Source organism: Hypanus sabinus, chromosome 3 (genome assembly GCF_030144855.1).
Source record: "Hypanus sabinus isolate sHypSab1 chromosome 3, sHypSab1.hap1, whole genome shotgun sequence".
In the NCBI taxonomy this organism is placed as follows: Eukaryota; Metazoa; Chordata; class Chondrichthyes; order Myliobatiformes; family Dasyatidae; genus Hypanus; species Hypanus sabinus.
The window spans coordinates 71,079,566-71,100,816 of record NC_082708.1 but is presented as its reverse complement, the minus strand read 5'-3'; the positions used below and the strand labels follow the sequence as shown (position 1 = coordinate 71,100,816).

General features: G+C 41.5%; 1 protein-coding gene across 1 annotated transcript in view; it reads right to left on the bottom strand.

Moving 5' to 3' along the window:
- The window catches only part of panx1a (pannexin 1a), a 43,013-nt gene that overhangs the window by 6,003 nt on the left and 15,759 nt on the right, over positions 1-21,251 (bottom strand). Inside the window, exons 2-4 of the mRNA XM_059964618.1 lie at positions 19,001-19,137; positions 4,830-5,047; positions 1,831-2,510 (exon numbers count right to left, since the gene is read on the bottom strand). Coding sequence (XP_059820601.1) covers positions 1,831-2,510; positions 4,830-5,047; positions 19,001-19,137 — 1,035 coding nt within the window. The remainder of the gene's footprint in view (positions 1-1,830; positions 2,511-4,829; positions 5,048-19,000; positions 19,138-21,251) is intronic.

The following is a 21,251-nucleotide window of genomic DNA, read 5'->3' as shown; positions in this document are numbered from 1 at the left end:
ATCATTCACAGAGTAACAAGAGAAGAAGAAAGGTTCTGCAAATGACTTCATGCTCCAGCCCTACCAGGAAGCCTCTGGCTTACCACAGACTGAATTGCAGATCTCAAAAGCACTGCAAGTTTACCAAAAGCCATGGTGTCTTCTATTTCTGGGACCTCTATCCTACCATACCTAATAAGTAAGTAACAGAGAAATGAGGTGAAGAGCCCAGTTCACTCCTCCAATCTCATTAAATTCTCTCAAAGTGGCCTGCCATCATTGGAAACATCAGCAGAGCTCCACCCACCTCTGTAAGAAATCCAATAGCATATAAGACCATAAGATAAAGGAGCAGAAGCAGGCCATTTGGCTCATCGTCTGCTCCACCATTCAATCACGGCTGATCCAATTCTTCCAGTCATCCCCACTCTCCTGCCTTCTCCCCATACCCTTTGATGCCCTGGCTAATCAAGAAGCTATCCATCTCTGCCTTAAATACACCCAATGACTTGGCCTCCACAGCCTCTCGTGGTAACAAATTCCAGATTTACCACCCTCTGACTAAAGTAATTTCTCCCCATCTCAATTCTAAATGGACATCTTTCAATCCTGAAGTCCTGCCTTCTTGTCCGAGAATCCCCTACCATAGAAAATAAATTTGCCATATCTAATCTGTTCAGGCCTTTTAACATTTCGGAATGTTTCAATGAGGTCCCCTATCTTTTAAGTATCTGAGGGGCAAACACCTGTCAGTCCAGTCTGCCTGTACCCCTGGTCTGATACTATACATTGGCCTCTGGGATTAAAACTCCAAAAGAAAACCTTCATGTCCATAGAAGATAGTTTAATTTTTTATCCTAGATAGTCTTTTCCTTTGTACATACTAATATAAACTCTTACAGAGTGATTTTATTTCTATGCTAATACTTTTATAGGTATCTTTGTCAGCATGGACCACTTGGATCTAAAATCCTGTTTCTGTGCTCTATAACTCTAAGTACCAGACATGGCCTATTCAATGTTATACCTTTCACTGTAGGTCTCTAATCAACAACAGCCAACTCCCAACTCAGTCATCTACAGTTCCTGTTTAGATTTAGGATCCTGCTTTAACACTGAATTACATTTTCAAACTCAATCTAATTTTTTTCCCCATATTGTGGTCACAAAAGTGGTCACTCGATTTCTATTACCATCAGCGTTACAGAAGGAGCTCTCACATGGGAACACAAGTCACACACTGTCATTCCTACATGGTCACTAGAACAAAAGGCAGGAACTCCCTATTCATCCGCTTGTATGGTAGGAGTTCTTCACCACATAGACTGCAATGGTTCCAAGTTGTGGCTCACGGCAGCTTCTTTTGGGCAATTAGATGAAAGCACACCCCACATGTGAATAATGAAGGAACTTGAGATCCTCCTCAACAAATAAAAGTCCAAAACCACACACACAAATCCCTGGAGGGATGCTTTAGGTCAGGCAGCATCTGTGGAAATGAATAGACGGTCGACGTTATCAGGCCAAGACCCTTCTTCAGGACTGAGCTAGAAGGGGAAGATGCCAGAATAAAAATGTTGGGGGGGAGGGGATAAGAAGGCTAGCTGGAAGGTGATGATTGAAGCCAGGAGCATGGGAAAGGTCAAGGGCCGGAGAAGAAAGAAGAATGGAGAAAGGGAGAGAGATGGAGACCCAGGGGGAGGAAGAGTCAGGTAATAAGAGGTAAAAGATCAGAGTGGGGAATAAAAACATATTCCTGCATGAATGATTAATGTATTGTTACTAGATTACGCTACCATTTTAATCCACACACTTCATCTATGAGGGAGAATAGAGAGAATATAAACTTACCTTTCAGTTGTGTTGCATTCAGATCTGCATCAGACTCTGATTTCCTCTGAGCTTTCTTAGTTTTGATCAAGCCATCTATCATATCTGACTTGACTTGTCCCAGGGCTATTAAACGCGACATTGCCTCCGTCACTGATTGAGGCTCCAGCAATTCCTTCGTTTTTATGAGTTCCAATACTTTGAGACACTTATGAGATTTCACTTCACTAATGTTTTCTTCCAAAAATAGAAGGTAGAGGTTTAAGTCATTCCAACAACTTTTTGGAACCATGATCACCTCAAACTGTGGTAGAAGTTCGTAGACCTTAAGAAAAGTGAGGTTGTTTCTTAGAGGAAAAGACATACTGTACATTGTGACTGGGATGAGGATGATATACACAGCAATGTTAACAATACTCAGAAGTTGAAATATTCCAACTGAAATAAGCTTACACTGAAAAAATTCTGGTATGTTTGTTTCATTTCCCAAAATGCCTGTTTTGATTGAACATTTGAATTCATCTGTAAGGAAGGTCAGAGAGATGTAATATCCCAAGTAGATACAAGCAAAGACAAGAAAAGAGAGAGCAAGGCCTTTGCGTATAAGATACATTGTCAACATGCTGCAGGAATCTTCTTTCGATTTCAAATAACGCTCCACAATTGGAAACTGAAAAAAATTCTCTCTCTTCTCCTTGGAACTATTTAAAAAAAATAAAAGATCACTTAAAATAAATTACAGTGGTCTTTACATTTGTGAGATACTAGACATACTATTTCCTTTGGCAAGCAATTTATCAATACAGGATAAGGTATTACTCAGGTGCGACGGTATAAACATTTTGTATAAATATTATTTCCATTAAGATAAATAATGCCCTGCGAAAGTCAAGAATTCCCCCCACAGAAATGAGATAGAATAATGCAAACACAAGGCACCAATGATCACCGTGGAAAAAAATATGCCATGCAGGCTACCTATCCTACGGGTGGTTTGGGAATTTGTTAGCCACAGGAATGAGCAGAACAATTCTGAAGGGGAGTTATGCCAAAGGGTGGGTTTGTACCCAGGCTGCATGCTGCAGAAGTGGGGATTTATGATGACCATTAGAGTGCTATGGGAGAGGTCACCAATGCATTAGAGAAATCGGGACAATGACAGGTGGTGATGAGAAATATTCACCTCCCATTTAGTACTGGTGAAAGACCATTGTTGTGCCAGGGCCACTGGGTGTACAGTACACACCCCAGAACAATGTGGTCCAGGTTCCACAGGTCACCCTGTTCGAAATTTCAAAGTGATGTAAAGGGATCTGAAATGATCATTATTAGGTTTCATTGTAGAAGAAAAGAGCAATTTCCAAAAGACTCATGCTGAAAAATGGTACTATCCAATTAAGAGCTGGTAAAGCAGCACTTATCCAGACAAGCAGAGGGCATTCCATCACAGAACTGAACTGTACCTCAGTCAGAATGTTTTGGTCAACTATAGTCAAACACAGAATACAGAACAGGAACAGACCTTTTGGCATATGATATTGTGCCAAACTAATTAAATGGCTAACTAAACTAATTCCCGATACCTTCAATTTCCATATCCCTCCATTCTCTGAAGATACCCACACCGATCTAAGAGCTTCTTATGCATCTCTACCATATTAATGTCCACTACCATGCCTGGCTCACAAGTCTGGGCACCCATTCCTCTCAGTGCAAAATACAGGTTGAATACTCCTTACCTGAAATTCTAAAATCCAAAAAACTATAAAATCTGAATTGTTTTTGAGCACCGACATGATGTCATAAATGCAAAATCACTATATGCTGGGAAGGTTCCCAGGCAATGTGCAGATCTCTGCACGACACAGGCAGTTCTGAGAACTGACCTCACATTTGCAATGAACAGAAGTTAATGAAAGATAGAAAAAAACTGCATAAAATGAAAAATGGTCTGAATCATGCAGTATCAGCATCAGAGTGAACACGTCACTGTGAAACAAGCACAAGTCTAACACGACAAACTGAAAATTCATTATATATTATATAATATATAAGATTTATAATATCAGTTCAATAGCTTCAGATTTCCTATTGCCAAGTTACGTATTTAACAACTTGAATCACCTCATGCCATCTTTCTTAATTAAAAATATTTCTAGAAAATGATTAAATATAGCCTGTAATGTGATTTACAAAGTCAACTGTCTATTATTGGAACAGAGGAGGTTTTAAATGGTATAATTTGAACTCCTAATGTATTTTCTGCATGTGAAAGTCAAGGCTGTCAACCAAGAGACATTCTGAAATGTTTCAATACCTTCATTCCCATTGCAATCGTAAAAACATTGTTATCACTGCAGTTGGGGGAGAAAAATCGGGTGAGGCCACCTACTGCGTCACTAATCTTAACTTGCCTCCAAAAGCTTCAGCCAGGTTTTCAAGGTTCTGTACTACTTTAACTCTGGCTGCCTCTTCTAACAAAACATGCAACATGCATGTTATTTGCCTCTTTGGTAATGCGAGGCTCCAGATTAATGTTTTTGAACAAAGGCTACAATGCTTCCTGGGCTAAATGAAGGACCACCACAAAAACCACCCCACCTGTGCAGCCTGTTGACATTGGGCTGGATTTATATTTTTAAAAAATGTGCAGCTCTTCAACCAAATTATTTGCTGCTGCTCACATTTATTCTTGTTAAAGGTTTCATTAAGAGCATCAGCTGATCATTACTAAGATTGTATCAATTGGTTACTTCTCTTCTGTCCTTGACAATAAAATTACGTGTTTCAAGACTTTTACAATTCTACAGTGAGATGTGAGCAACTATTAACAGGACAAAGCCACAGGGGGAAAAATAAATTTTGAGATTTATTTTTTCTCTTGCATGCAATTGTATGAAATAGGAATAATTAATGTAATTATTCAGAAAATATATACTACAGAAAAAGCTTCTGGTGGACAATCCACAGGCATTGGATAACTGTAACATTTACAACCATATAAATGTTTATATACATACCCACTTTGTTCTCCAAAGGATTCAAAGCAGCTGAGGGTGTCTGATCCACTGGTGTTGACAATGTGCTGTGCTAATCTGATTCCACGGTTATAGGCCTTGTCAAGCTCCTCAATAATAAAGGTCAAGTCACCACACAGATGAGGGGCCACAGTAAACCTCCAGAACAAGGCTGGAACATACATGAGAATAGACACCAGCAGGAGTACATATGGAAAAACCTACAACCAGAGCAAGAAAAAACTTTGTGAGTGTGAAAAAATTTCAAATGCAAACTACAAATGGTGGCAGTTTGCAAATAAAAGCAGATAATGATGGAAATACTCAAGAGGTTAGGGAGCACAACAGGAGTAAACACTTCAGATTAATGGTGGTCTGCTAGAAGTAGTCCAATCTGCATTTGTCAGCTGCCTCACACTTACTAAAAATTCTACAGTTTTTTAAGAACAAAGCAATGAAAGTGAGGGGGGGGAAAGCACTTCAAAGGCTCTGAAAACCTTCTGCATCAGAAGTCTAATTCACCAAGTTTACAATTTATAAAATTAAAGTAAATACTAAGTTAAAGGATTGAGCAGAAAAAGAAATCAAAACCTTGACAGGCTCACAGAAAGATTACCACCTGGATAGTCGCCATTCAGCAGATTGAATCTGTGCTAGCTCAATACCAAAAACAATCCTACTAGTCATGCTCTAGTGCACTCTTCACAAGTTACTTTCCTTACCAAACTCCCCTTTGAATTCAATGGTTCAATGATTGAATACACCTCTACCTCTTGCCGTGTCATGTATTCCGGACCCTAACCATTTGCTTTGTGGAAAAATTATTTTCTCGTCACTTTCTTTCACCATTCACCCTCATCCTGTGTTATCTGGCTTTTGACCCTGCCACCAATTAGAACAGTTCTTTGCTGTGAATGCTTCATAACTGTAATTATATCTATCAGATTCGCCTTTTGACTCTTTTGGTCCAACAATAACAACCAGCTTCTTCAGTCTATCAACCTAACACAACTCCTTCATTCCTGCAATCCAGTAAAACTTTTCTGCACTTCATATCTTTTTTAAAAGGATGGTTCCCAGAAATGGACATGATACCCCAGTTCTTGCCTTCCATATTTTATTTTATAAAGACCATGTTTTTTAACCATTTCTTAAACTGCTCTGCCAATTTCAATGCACTATACAAATTTACCCCCTCTCCCTTTAGAATTGTGTCCTGTTCTTTACATGGGAGATAAAGCATAGAACAGTACAGTGCAGTAACAACCCTTTGACTATGATGTTGTCCAGGTCAAACTAATTAAATCATCGATTAAGTGCCTATCTATTCTAATCCCTTCTACCTACACAATGTTCAAATGCCTCCATTTTCTACACATTCATGAGTCTAAGAAACTCTTAAACACCTCCATTATGTTTACAGACAGGAATAAACTGCTGATATTTCAGGCCAAAACCCTTCATCAACACTGGAAAGGTAGGAGGCGGAAACCAGAAGGTGGTGGGGGGGAGGTGGGTAAGGTAAACTAGTACAAGCTATCTTACAGAATCGATGTTATAGGTTTCTAGGTGATCCTTTCTCATTCTTCTGTTCTCGACGTAATATAAATCCAATTTCTTCTCATGTCAGTCCTACCAACCCAGGAACTGATCCTATAAACCTTGGTTGCACGAGAACACCATTCTTCAACAAATGAGATGGAATATACAAAGAAACCTCCAGATGGAATTTCACAAAGACCTTGTGGGGCTGCAGCAATGACCTGTAATGAAGACTAATATGCAATTTGCATTGCTAATGAGCTGCTGCACCTGAATGTGTGCGCCTTTCTGAATTCAGAACCAAACTGGATAACTGCACATTTATACACATTATAGTAAACTCACTCTATATTAGAAAAAATCTTTTCAGATTCTTTTGCTACTTTAAATTTAGTCTTTTACTGTGGACTCCAGGTCCTTTTACCTGGCCTAAATTAAACACCATATAAACTCATTGTTTAGGATAATCATCAAAATGGGATTTTTTAACCAGGAAAGATACAATAATTCATCAGTATTATTTTATCATATGTTCAGTCAAATAAATTGTGACTTTACTAGTGAATCCATGAAGAACAGTGTTTAGACTCATCCCAAACCACACAAATCTTTTTTCTCAGCAATATTTTTATTGTTTTTTTTAAATCAAGAAAGCATAATACAAAGAAGGTTTGTGCAGTACATGACAAATGTAACAAATGTACAATTCACATCTATGAAACAGATGCACCCATAGTACAATCATCCTTTGGTTGCCTCCCTGCCCCGACCTACCCCTCCCAATTCCCATCTCCAAGCCATCATTGCATTAGCAAAAAGGATTAAACAGAACCTTTATCCCCACAGAGCTGCATTGGTATAGAGAAGGTATATTTTCCTAACACATAAACTGTTGTATGTTTATGCGTCTGAGTTTGTAGAGTTTTACCGGAGAATGCTGAAAGTCAGGGAGTTGTGTGCAGAGGAAAGGAAGATGGGATGAAACTTTAGTTTAGCTGGGAATTCTGAAAGTATTCAAGAAAGGGTCCTCACGCTTTTTGGAACTTTATGTCTGAATTGAGAGTTGAATAATGGATCTTCTCAAAGTATAAACTGGACATGATGTCCGTAAGCCACTGAGCATGGGTGGGCAGGACATCATCCCTCCACCTGAGCAAGACTGCGCGCCTGGCCAAAAGAGAGGCAAAAGACAGTGTGCGATGTTTGGTTAGACTTAGGTGCGTGTCCCCCTTTCCGGAGGTGCTAAAAAGAGCAATCAAAGGGTTAGGTTCCAGATTGTAAGTAAGTATTTGGGATAGAGTTTGGAAAACATCTTTCAGTATTTTTCCAAGCTAGGGCATGTCCAGTACATGTGAATAAGGGAAGCCTTGCCTTTTGCATTTGTTACAGCAGGATTAACATCTGGGTAAATGAGAGATAATTTAGTTTTAGACATATGGGCCCTGTATACGAACCTGAACTGTAACAGGCGGTGGCAGGCACATAAAGAGGTTGACTTAAACTTGAGAACTGAATCCCGTACGTCGTCTGACAGTGAAAAATTTAAATCTTGCTCCCAAGCATTTTTAATTTTGTCAAGGGGGGCTCGCCTCAGAACCTCTAGCTTGTCACAAACAGTAGATATTAGACCTTTGCACAATGGATTCATGCAGAGAAACATATCAATGATGTTTGTGTCGGGTGCCTCAGGGGAGTTTGTTAACAAAGGGCTGATAAAATGTCTAATTTGCAAATATCTGAAGAAATGAGTGTTGGGTAAGTTAAACTTTGCAGACAATTGTTCAAATGATGCAAAGCAGTTGTCTATAAAAAAATCTTTAAAGCACCTGATACCCTTTCCATACCAGTCTTGAAATGTTGGATCATGTACAGAAGGCTGGAAGAGGTGATTATGTAGAATAGGACTTGAAAGAGAGAAGCCATAGAGACCACTATACTTTCTGAACTGAACCCATACTCTCAGGGTGTGCCAGATAACAGGACTAGCAATTGGTTTAGGCGTAAGAAAAGGGAGTGCGGATCCAAGAAGTGCAGAAACAGAGAAATTCTTAATAGAGTTCAGCTCCATTGCCACCCATATTGGCCAGTCAGATTGGTTGTGGAAATGAGACCAAAAGATGAGATAGCGTAGGTTAGCTGCCCAGTAATATAAGCAGAAACTGGACAGAGCCATGCCCCCAACACTTTTAGATTTTTGAAGATGGACTTTATTCGGTCGGGGACGTTTGCCTTCTGTATGTAGGATGATATGACTGACTGAGTCTAGAGAGTCAAAGAAGACTTTAGGAATGAAAATTGGTATGGACTGAAAAAGGTATGAGAATTTAGGAAGGATGTTCATTTTGAATACATTAATTCGGCCCATCAGGGACATGGACAGGGGTGACCACTGTGCTGGGCTCTGTTTTGTATGATTTAACAAATTAGTGAAATTTTCTCCAAAAAAATGCTTATAATTCTTTGTTACTGTGATGCCAAAGTAAGTAAATTGGTTATTCACTACCTTAAAAGGGAGGATACGGAACTCTGATGCTTGTGCTTCTCCATTTATTGGAAAAAGTTCACTCTTGTGTAAATTAAGTTTATATCCTGAAAACAGACTAAATTTGTTCAGGAGTGAGAACAGGAGTAAGGAGGTGATCAGGTTTGATATAAAAACAAACAATTGTCAGCATAAAGGGAGACTTTGTGCTTAACTCCCTCCCTCCAAATCCCCATCAGATCTGCACAACTATGGAACGCAATCGCCAGTGGCTCTATGGCCAGATTGAAAAGTAACAGGCTTGGTGGGTTCCACGTTTGAGATTAAAAGGTTAGGATTGCTGAGAGTTGATCAAAACAGAGGCAGTGGGACACGAATATAACAGTGTAATCCACGTGATGAAACTTCGTCTAAAATAAAATTTTTCTAAAACTGCAAAGTGGTAATTCCATTTCACACGGTCGAACGCTTTCTCTGCGTCTAAGGAAATGACACATTCAGCGATCCCAACTGAAGCTGAGTATAAGATATTTAAAAGACGGCATATGTTAAAAAAGGGGAGGTGGTTTTTGACAAAACCGGGCTGGTCTTCAGAAATAATAAATGGTAGGAAATTCTCCAATCTATGGGCCAGAACTTTAGCTAAGATTTTGACATCAACGTTTAACAGAGAGATTGGCCTGTATGAGGAGCACTCTGTTGGATCTTTGCCTCTCTTCACTAGAAGAATGATGTATGCCTCATTAAATGATGCTGGTAGATTACTTTGTTTAAATGAATCAAATGGAACCAAGGTTAACTGAGGTAAGAACAGTGATGAAAGTGATTTAAAGAACTCTACAGGGATCCCATCGGGTCCTGAAAATTTATTAGTCTGCAGTGACGAGATGGCTGAGGATATTTTCTCTAACGATATTGTCTCATTCAGTCTCATTTAGAGATCACAAGAGAGCATAGGGATATTTAAGCTATTTTAAAAATTCTCGACCAAAATGTTATCATTTGGGGATTCGGGAGTAAAAGTTCCTGAATGTGTCGTTGATTTCAGAATGATTCAAGGTGATGCTTCCATTTTCCATTCGAATTTTTGTGATCTGTTGTTTGGCTTTGAAGCCATTTAATTGGTTGGCTAAAAATTTACCAGATTTGTCACCATGAATAAAGAACCGGCTCATGCTCTTCAAGAGCAAACACGAGGAAATCTGCAGCTGCTGGAAAATCAAACAAAACACACAAAATGCTGGTGGAACACAGCAGGCCAGGCAGCGTCTATAATGAGAAGCACTGTCGAAGTTTTGGGCTGAGACCCTTCGTCAGGACTGCTGTGTTCCACCAGCATTTTGTGTATCTTGCTCTTCAAGATTTGGCGTTCAATTGGGTGAGTGGAAATAAGATCAAATTTAGTTTGGAGTTCTACTTGTTTTTTTCTACAGCTCCAGATTTTTAATTTGAGCATATTGTTGGTCTATTTCTTTAATTTGATTGATCAGGTCAAGTCATCCTTTATGGTTCCTTCTTTTCATATCCGCAGTGTAGGAAATTATCTGACCCCCTAAGCTATGCTTTCAAAGCATCCCAAACAACCAGGCTTGAGGTTTCAGATAACGTATTGGTTTTAAAGAAAAAGATTATCTGGTCCTCCATAAATTTTACAAAGTCATTATCTGACAGTAAGATCGAATTAAAATGCCAGTGCTTATTTATTTGAGGAAGGCCAGTAAGAATTATAGACAGGACAACTGGAGCATGGTCTGATATCACTATGCTCTGAATAACACAGGAATGGACCGATGGAATCAGCGGATTATCAATTAGAAAGTAGTCAGCTCTAGGAAAGGTGTGATGAACGTGTGAGAAGAAAGAATATTCTCTTACTTGGGTGGAGAAAGCGCCATACATCAGAGATGCCATAGTTGGAGAGGGACGACAGAATTAATGAGGCAAATTTGCTTAAAACTCTGGGAATAGGAGACGATCGATCCAGCACTGGATCTAACCATCAGTTGAAGTCTCCGCCTAGTATGAGAGAGTATGAACTCATCAGGCAGCGCAGAAAAAAACATTCAAAGAAGTCCACATCATCCAAGTTAGGAGCATACATGTTAGCCAACACTACCAGTGTGTTATATAATTTCCCCGTGGCAATGACAAAACAGTCGTTTGTATCTGATATTTTGTTGTGGAGCTCAAAGGAAATGTTTTGATTTATGAGAATTGAGATCCTCCCTGGCTTTAGCCTGAAAATTGGAGTGAAAGTGCTGCCCTGCCCATCGGAAATATCTGAACTGTGAATGTGTGTTTCTTGTGGAAATGCAACTACTGTATTAAACTGTTTGAGATGTGAGAACACCTTCCTTCTTTTAACAGGAAGATTCATCCTCTTGACAATCCAGCTCACAAAATTTAACGGACTAACCATTCTCCTTTAAAAGGGATACAGGTTGATAGGCATAAGAGGTGTCACGTTTTTGGGTATCAGCTCTAAGGCAAGAGTGTAATACAAAGAGAAACAGGGCAGAAGTAAATCCTGTATAACAAGGACTTCTAAGGGTTCTTAAAACAGAACAGGCATTGGAGTACCCTCCCCTACTCCCCCAACCCACAAGACAGCTGCCACAGAACCTAGCAGCAAGCTCTTAAGAACAATAATCATCCCACAATACAACTTCCTGTCACGCGTAGTATATTCAACTCCATTATTGTTATTTAAAGGAAACAGTAAGTATTCAACACTCCTAAACAGACAATGTGCTTATTGAGAGATAAAACAATTCCCAAAAGTTTTATTAGATTTGGCTCTAAAACTTGAACCATAAAACAGAAATATAAACTGATATTTGAAAAAAATAAACTGACTTTACCCAGTGCTCTTCCCACGAAAGGTTGTAGAGTTCACTGAGCTGGAGGTAAAAGGAAATACTCTTGAGAAAGAGCAGACTGACTGAGTATTATTCCACCTATCATGGTAACCAGTACCTAACACGACCAAGTCAGACCAGACCTCACTGTCCAAGCACTGCAAACGTTACCTGGCAGAGGGTATGGGGAAAAATATTGTATGAAGAATCCAGTGTAGTGGGGGTGCTATTGATGTATTTCCGTGCTTCATCTACCGAGCATAGCCACTTCTTGTCACTGCTGGGAAGTGTGATGCAGAGATGTGCAGGGTAGAGAAGGGAAGGCCTGAATTCTCAGTTGTATAGTTCCATCATTACTTCTTGTCACCGCTGGGAAGTGTGATGTGGAGATGTGCAGGGTAGAGAAGGGAAAGCCTGAATTCTCAGTTGTATAGCTCCATCATTACTTCTCTGTCATCGGCTCACAGGCTCAAAACTTCGGGAGAATAGTCCTCCACAACCCGAATCTGCTGGCCGCAGTATTCTAACCTCCCTCTCCGCTGGGCCACCCTAACCAGGAGATCTTTAATTTGGTAGCGGTGAAGTCGAAGAATAACCAGGAATGGTCTCTGTCCTGGGGCTGGTTTAGCTGCTGGTGAACGGTGGGTTCTATCAATCTCTGGCGGGGATGGGAGCTTCTCTTTCCCAAAGATCTCACAAAGCAGACTGGAAAAAATTCAGTAGGACGCCTGCCTTCAATAGATTCGGGCAGCCCATGACGCATAGGTTCTGCTGTCTCCTCCGACCCTCCGAGTTAGTAACTTTAGCCATTAACTTGGTATTGTTTTCACGTAAGCTGAAACAAGTGTTTTCCAGTTCACTGACGAGCTGGTTCAAGTTGTCCATAGTGAGCTCAAGAGAGGATAAACGATGGCCATGGTCCTCCACTTTACATTGGATTTGATCAAGTTTTGTTTCCAGCAAGCTGAAAGAAGATTTAAATTTGGCTGCTAACGCCACGCACTGTTGGTCTAGTAGCATGGAGATAGCCTCTACTGTCAAGCCAGCCACAAAATCGTCTTTTTTCCCGGATTTAGTACCCTGAGGTCATTGTGGAGTGAGTGAAGTCGTAGGCAGGGGGAATGGCAAAAAAGTTCAACAGCTTGGTGTGAGAAAAGGGGGAAGAAGAAGTGCGAAAATAGAAAACAGGACAGCGCGCACGTTCTCTGTAACTACTCCATTTGGCTGCCAACCAAAAGTCCACGCACAAATCCTTTGATGGAAATTGAGTACTAGTAAAAATGGATAAACTTTGCTGGATGTGAATTTATTTCCGAAAATGTGTGGTTTGCGTGGTCGATGGCTGGTTTGAGTTGTTCTCTCATAGAACCATTGAACCATAGAACATTACAGTCCAGAAACAGGCCTTTTGGCCCTTCTTGGCTGTGCCGAACCATTTTTCTGCCTAGTCCCACTGACCTGCACCTGGGCCATCTCCCTTCCAAACCCCTCTCATCCATGTACCTGTTCAAGTTTTTCTTAAATGTCAAAAGTGAGCCCACATTCACCACTTCATCTGGCAGCTCATTACACACTCCCACCACACATCTTGGCAACTTACTTGCAAATGTTTTGTCACCATGCGAAGAGACATAATCAGTGCTCTGTTAATTATGGTGTGTCCTCCAAATGCTTGGCCATTATACACTTATCAATCAGCTGATTGTTCGTCATTGCTGAATCCTGATTGTGCTGTAGGGCGGAGATCTCATTACTGATTGGTTGCATGGTGAACTTCGTGCGTTGTGCTCAGGAATTTTGCCCACATTGGCTTATAAATGGGATCGCAGTTTATGTCTGTTTACAGATTCGTTCATGGAAAACTATGCTTCTAGGAACTCTCTTGGATGCCACATGTTTGCTTACCTCATGACCTTCACAGATGCCCAGTTAAATTTGTACCCCTCTCGATCTCCACAGGTAGATACTAGGGAGTGTTGGTCATGTCACTTGAGCCAGTTGATGTTCACGGATCCTTAAGGATAGTTTTCTCCCAGTTTGGCTGGCGTAATATTTGCTGCAGTCCCCACAATGGATTTTGTAGACCACACTGGTCTTGTCCAATAGCTAGGTTCATCTTTTGGTCTGCAAAGTACTCTCCTTAAAGTTGCTGTTGGCTTACGCATAACCAAAATTCTATGTTCTTGGAGCAATCAGGCCATCATTTCCAAGATACTTCAAACGTATGGAAGGCCAACCCATTTGATGGCTTCTTGGTTACTGAATTGTCAACTTTGTAGGCATCTTCATATGAGGGGCTGTGGGTATCTATTTTGTGCAAATATTATAAAGGGATGTTTCTCCTCTTTATCCTTTAGTTCTGCTGTGCTGCAGTGTGTCTCTGCTCTTTGGAACAAAGTTTTGATACAGCTCTTCCTGTATACATTTGGGTGGCTGCTGTGATAGTTTAGGATCTGATCTGTCTGTGTTTCCTTACAAAGTGCCATCTGTGTTTCTACTGAGAAGCACATGCTTGCTGGATGCTCTGTGCTCAGTAGGGTGTATTAATAGGAACAAGTGTCCAATCCAACGGGAATTCCACTAAACAGGTGCTCAGCTGGCTTTCAAAGTATTACCCACACACATTTCTGGGAGAAGTAGAATGACAGTGCTGAAAGAGGAACCCATAGTAATTAGTATCTCAGCACTTTTCTGCCACACCCAGACAAGTGACAGAATGAGATAGGTCTTTGACAGTTCCAGGAGAAGACAGAATGTCTGAAGTGGGTGGGGCCTTTGAGTATGCTGGCTGCTTTACTGTGACAGTGAGAAGTGTACCAGGAAGGCTGCACCCACAACTTTCTGCAATCTCCTGTGATCCTGGACAGAGCAATTGCCATACCAAGCTGTGATATATTCAGACAGGACGCTTCCTATAAAAATTGGTGAGGGTCAATGGAAACAGACCAAATTTACTTCACCTTCTGAGAAGCAGAAACTCTGGTGCAGTTCCTCGGCTATGGCATTTACTTGGTTGGAGCAGGAGAAGTTATTGGTGATGCTTACACCTTGGATCCTGAAACTTCCATCTGTCTCCACCTCAGCACCACTGATATGAACAGGGTTGTGTGGCCCAGCCAGTAAGGACTTCTACTTGCTTCCTACGAGTATTCTGCTCATCTGCTCAAGAGGATAAGTAACATCAAGGTACAATGGTTGAAGGATCAGAGTAGATGAAGAACCTTCCCTCACTTAAAAAATCAAGCATTATAATGTGAAGCACGGTAGAGGCAAATTGCTCATATGTACAGCAAGTGTTCAAACAAGACCACTGCAATCCAGTGGTCATAGAGCAAAAAAAAGTTACCAAGCAAGAGCAATATTGATCTACATTTTGCCGTATGAATATACATTTGCTTCATTTAACAAAATTAAAAAGATTTGGAATAGTAATGCAACTGAACTAAGATTTTCTGAATCCTACGTGGACAACAATGCCACAAAACAAAACATATAATTAAGGCTTTTTCTTCCTCAATACAGAGGTTATATTCAGGTTTACTCACATCTTATAGTGAGAGCCTCCATCGGTCAGTGGTGACCATGGATATTGTGTCCTAGCTGTCTGATACACAAACCTAGGCAGTACAATATGGAGAGCAAGCTGTTGCCCATGTAGCAAGCTCTCTTCTCCTTGCATCTGATGAACCCAGAGGAATGGCAGAGACTGATACAATTGGGTACCAGCAGCGTCACAGGAGTTGTAAGTCAGCATTGAACTCAATGTAGGACTGCCTTAGGACTCCAGTTCTGGATTTTTCCCTTGGGGTTTACTCCCGAAGCATTCCCCATGAGCGGGTATAGCCACAAGGCAGCAGAAATTTGAGATCAGAGTTTTTCTTCTCCTAGCTGAGCTGCCAACCACAGCTGATGAGCCCCATCTGCCAGAAGCAAATGCCAGTAACCCGCCTTTGCCCCATCTCCTGTCAGTAGAAATGGTTCTGCCAGGCTCAGTAGCTAAGCCACACGTGAAGGCCAGGAGTTGGACTTGGTTGTCAGAGGCTATTTGAGGCGCACGCCATTGGGAGTATTTAATAGGCAGTGGGACCTTGTCCCCATTACTACACACGACTATATCTTATATTAGAAGATCTTATAATCTTACAGTAAAAGATCGTGTATCTTATAATAGAATATCTTCAATCTTATAGTAGAAGCTAAGGCATAAAATTGAATTTTAGCAGTGATATGTATCACTGATCCATTGCACAAGCTTCCAAATGCTTACATTCTATTAAGTCAAAAATGAAAATGTTGCAGCATGTAAAACTGGTGGATACTTTAGACAAGCAGCAAGATTTCAAACATTCCCAAAACTATCACTGCCGCATTTAAAGATCACGCAAACTAAAAATCATCCAGGAAATGTAGAGTCCATTTGACATATCTGACAAAAAGAAAATGATGCATCCATGCCTAAAACATTGTTTACCTGGGCAACAGTTGCTAGCAATTTTGTGCTTATCTTAGTCATACTAGAAGTGACAGCAGTTGCTGCTAATCCAGATATGAATTAAGAAAAGAACTCTGGGCAAGTTTGTTTTTTCAGCAGTCGAGTCCACAGTTCCATAATCAAAGGGCAAAGAACGGAAAGAAAAAGAGGGACAGTCTAGATCTGAGATTCCAAGCTTAATAAGACCATTAGATATAGGAGCAGATTTAAGCCATTTGGTCCATTGAGTCACCATGGCTGTTCCTTTCAGCTCTAATCTCCTGCCTTCTCTCCGTATCCCTTCATGCCCTGACCATTCAAGAATCTATCAACCTCTGCCTTAAATATACATAAAGACTTGGACTCCACAGCAGCTTGTGGCCACAAATTCCATAGATTCATCGCTCCCTGGCTAAAGAAATTCCTCATTGCTGTTTTAAAAGAACACCCCTCTATTCTGAGAGTATGTCCTCTGGTCTTAGACTCCCCCACTACAGGAAATAACTCTCCACATCCACTCTACCAAGGCCTTTCAACATTTGATAGGTTTCAATCAGGTCACCCCTCATTCTTCTGAATTCCAGTAAATACAGGCCCAGAGCCATCAAACGCTCTTCAAATGACAAACTGTTTAATCCTGGAATCATTTTTGTGAATCCTCTTCAGTTTCAGCACATCCTTTCTAAAATATAGGGCTCACAATGCTCAAAGTGAGGCCTCACTGGTGCCTTATAAACTCTTAACATTACATCCTTGCTTTTAATCAGCATCACTCAGATATCATCAAAATGTTATTCCAAATACTGCAACATTTTATAATGGAATTGGTTCATGTTGACCACATTATCCGAGGAGCTTGCTCGCATTATTCCTCAGTTACAGCCCACAAAAAGAGTTCCAGAATGAAATATTTATCAACCTGATGATGAAATTAGCGGAAGATACAATGTAAGTGAATGGAAACCAAAAGAGAAATGATCCACACAGTTAAAATAAACTCAGGAACATGTATGGTGCACGGAATTAACCTTTGAGATGGGGAATGCCCTGTGATTGGAATCGTACTACGCAAGAGACCATGAAAAAATTAATACATCAGTATTATACCAGAGTGTGCAATTTCTGCTAACACTGCTGGGTTAAAATTCTCTAGGATATAAACCTCTCAAAAACAAATTGCACAGCTCAACCATACTGATGTATGAACCTGATGTTACTCACAGTTATATTAATTGCAGTACCCACCTACGGATTTTAAACAAGCCAATGCCTTAGTTAATGTCAAAGTAGGAGGAATTTCAAACAATTGCATGGACTGTTTTTCCAAGCAGAATAGTGTAACTGCAAAACCGTGGCTCTGAAAGGACACAGGCACATTGTATAATCTCACAACCAGAAATGATACTCTGCATTCAATGCATTGCTGCTGCAGTGAGTGTCGATGGCAAGAGTGATCACTCAGATTTAAGACTTAGGGCAGAAGATGATCTGTCAGAAGGCAAGTAAGGAAGCAATTAATCAGAAGTGTGTAGAACAGCCGAACGTGAATTGAAAATGGTTTAGTAAAGCAGGATAGCGATTGCTCTTCTGTTAGTAAGGTCAGATTCAAATGTTTAGTTTGCTCCAAACAAAGTCCAGAGAAGTTTGCTTTCGCCCATGAAGAGATAGATTGACTCTGTTTAAAAAAAACCATTGCTTACCTGGGCAACAGTTGCTAGGAATTTTGTGTTTATCATAGTCATACTAAAAGAAGTGACAGCAGCTGGTTGCTAATCCAGATTGTAATTTTAAAGTAACTCTGGAGTAACAAGTTACTGCTTGTTCTTCAGCAGTTAAGTCCACAATTAAAATGCAAGAAAAAGAGGGACAGTCAACATCTAAAATTCCATTTTAAAAAGAAACAAGTACATCATCCTAAGGCTGTCCTGCTACCAAATGATAGCAGGATTGGCCTTTAGCTGACCAAATCCATGCGCATCTAGTTCTCTAAGGCAGAGAGAAGCAAAACAGAACGAGTAAGACTGACACGAGGAAATCTGCAGATACTGGAAATTCAGACAACACACACAAAATGCTGGTGGAACACAGCAGGCCAGGCAGCATCTATAGCGAGAAGCACTGTCGACATTTTGGGCCGAGACCCTTCGTCAGGACTAACTGAAAGGAGAGATACTAAGATTTGAAAGTAGGAGGGGGAGGGGGAAATGTGAAATGATAGGAGACCGGAGGGGGTGGGATGAAGCTAAGAGCTGGAAAGGTGATTGGCTAAAGGGATACAGAGCTGGAGAAGGGCAAGGATCATGGGACGGGAGGCCTAGGGAGAAAGAAAGGGGGAGGGGAGCACCAGAGGGAGATGGAGAACAGGCAGAGTGATGGGCAGAGAGAAAAAAAACTAAATGTGTTGGGGATGGGGTAAGAAGGGGAGGAGGGGCATTAACGGAAGTTAGAGAAGTCAATGTTCATGCCATCAGGTTGGAGGCTACCCAGCTGGTATATAAGGTGTTGTTCCTCCAACCTGAGGGTGGCTTCATCTTGACAGTAGAGGAGGCCATGGATAGACATTTCAGAATGAGAATGGAACATGGAATTAAAATGTGTGGCCACTGGGAGATCCTGCTTTCTCAGGCGGACAGAGCGTAGGTGTTCAGCAAAACTGGTCTCCCAGTCTGCGTCGGGTCTCACCAATATATAAACTGACTAGTCAAATAATACTTGGATTTCTCAAGAGAACTTATACATTGAGTAATGTCTGTCCACCAAAGCCATTCCAAAATAAAACATAATTTTATTGAAGGACAAAGCTTTGAAATAAACATTGTACCTTATGAAGCCACAGTGGTAAATGCTCCGAATCATTCTTATGGGAAGGCTGATGCAGTGAGGCCCAGCAGTAAGCATCAACATAAGCTGCTTGTCGCCAGGAGAATGAACTTGGAGAGAAACAACTGATTTGCATACCTATCACAAAAGAAGAAATATATGTGAACATATATACATTTGATACAGAAAATGAAACCATAGGCAGACTACTTGTGGCAGATCCACTCTGTCACGTTACCCTCCCCTCTCTTCTGGTTTACCCAAGTCGGGAGTGATAGTCGACCATGATATTCGAGCTGCCCGCTCTGTGACGGGTGTGAAATGGGAGGGCTGCAGGGCTAGATACCATCAGGTAAGGCAAGCATTTTGATCCTCCATGGTCTGGATCCAGGACAAGGCATGGTGGTCTGTCTCCAAAATGAACTCCTGGCCATGTAATTGTCTAGGGCCCACTTGATAGCTAGTGGCTCTTTCTCAACCAAGTTTCCCAGGGTGGCAGCTTCCTACTCAGGTATAAAACAGGCCTCTTATTACCCTCTTCTCTTGGGGCCAGGACAGATCCCTACTCCAGAAGTGTCCATTTGTACCAGGAAGGACGTATTCAAATCAGGACTAATGTGTACCGGTTCTTCACAGAGTGCCTCCTTTAAAGTTGCAAAAGCCCGTTCACACTCCTCTGTCCAAAGTACAGGATTCTTCCGGACTTTAAGATTCAATTGGTCAGAGGAGTTGCCGCTCTAGCAAACTGTGGTATGAAGCACTAAAACCATCCAACCAGTCCAAGGCCTGAGTTGATGGGCGGGGCTGGGCGTGGCGGGGGCTGTCTCGAATTGAGTGTACATTTACTCACAGCTGCTGTCCTCTACTGCCATGGAAACTGGCCAGATCCCACCCCCAACCCCCACATTCGGGTACTGATGAGCCAGCTAAGTAGCCCAGCCAGGAGATGTCCGTACATGGGTACAGGAACGTGAACCTGCAGATGGCTCAGCTGTAGTTCAGCTGGTTCCCGAATGACCGGTGAGGGGCGGCCTGGCTGGAATGTCACCGCTGGTTATTACTCCTGTTTACCCCTACTTGAGTAAACCAGTAGAGAGGGGAGGGTAACATGACAGAGTGGGTCTGCCACAAACAATTTCTTCCCTCCGACCCGCCCCAGCGGCCCCGTAATTCTCATTCTCCCTGTCTAGCAGTGCTGGCGTTATTCTTATTATCAGGTGCAAAATCCGCTACAGTGGTATACTTCCACACATCCCGTTTGCTGTTGGTTCCAGTTTCAGGGAGGGGACGAGTGATGGGTGGGGCGAATCCCTGTTTGCACCATGCTGGCTCACTGGAAGCATTTATTTTGGGGGATGGGGAGAGTGCTGGCTCACGGAAAATGGTGAGTTCTTGATTGCTTTTGTTGCACAAAATCACTGTAATGAATGCATTTGTGGACAACTGTGGCATGGCGTGCTTCTTCAGACTGATGTTTGGAGCTGTAGTCCTAAAGATTTGATGGTAAATCTCCGTATTTTCTTTCATGTAATTTTGCCATTTGTTTTCACTGTAAATACTTCTGCACTTATTTCTAATTTTTTTTCTTTTACCTCTGGCACACAATAAGCACCATTGCACTTAATGAGCAATTGTGGCCTGCCACCTGATCTTTAAAATCCATACCTTCATGGGGGCACGTCACCCTCACCAAAACCCAGTGTGACAATGACACATGTGAATGATGATAAACCTGATTCTCTATTGTGGACTGAGAGTGGAAATGGAGCAGGAATCATTGTTCAGAAAAGGGGAGAGAGCAGGAAGCACCAGAGAATCAAATGACCTTGCTTGGTGTGTTGGCACCCATGCCACCTCTTGCCCTTGGCACTCCTCTGCCATCTGGTGCACACCACTCCTATGGCATCCCACCCTCACCATTCCCAACATCTTTTGCTCCGCTCCAAACTAGCTCTCAGCTCCACACTGAGAAGTACTGTGCAAAAGTCTTAAGAACCCGAGCTATATATGTGCCTTAAGACCTTTGCACAGTTGTGCAGGGGATGAGGTTGTACTTGGAGTATTGTGTACAGTATGGTTACCCTGTTAGAGAAAAGGTGTGGTTAAACTGGATTGCAGAGAAGATTTACAATGATGGCTTGAAGCCCAGGGGCTGAGCTATAGGAAGTGATTGGCCAGGCGATGTCCTTGTTCCTTGGAATGTGGAAGAATGGGAGGAATAGGCTGATGGTAATAGTCTTTTGCCCAGCATT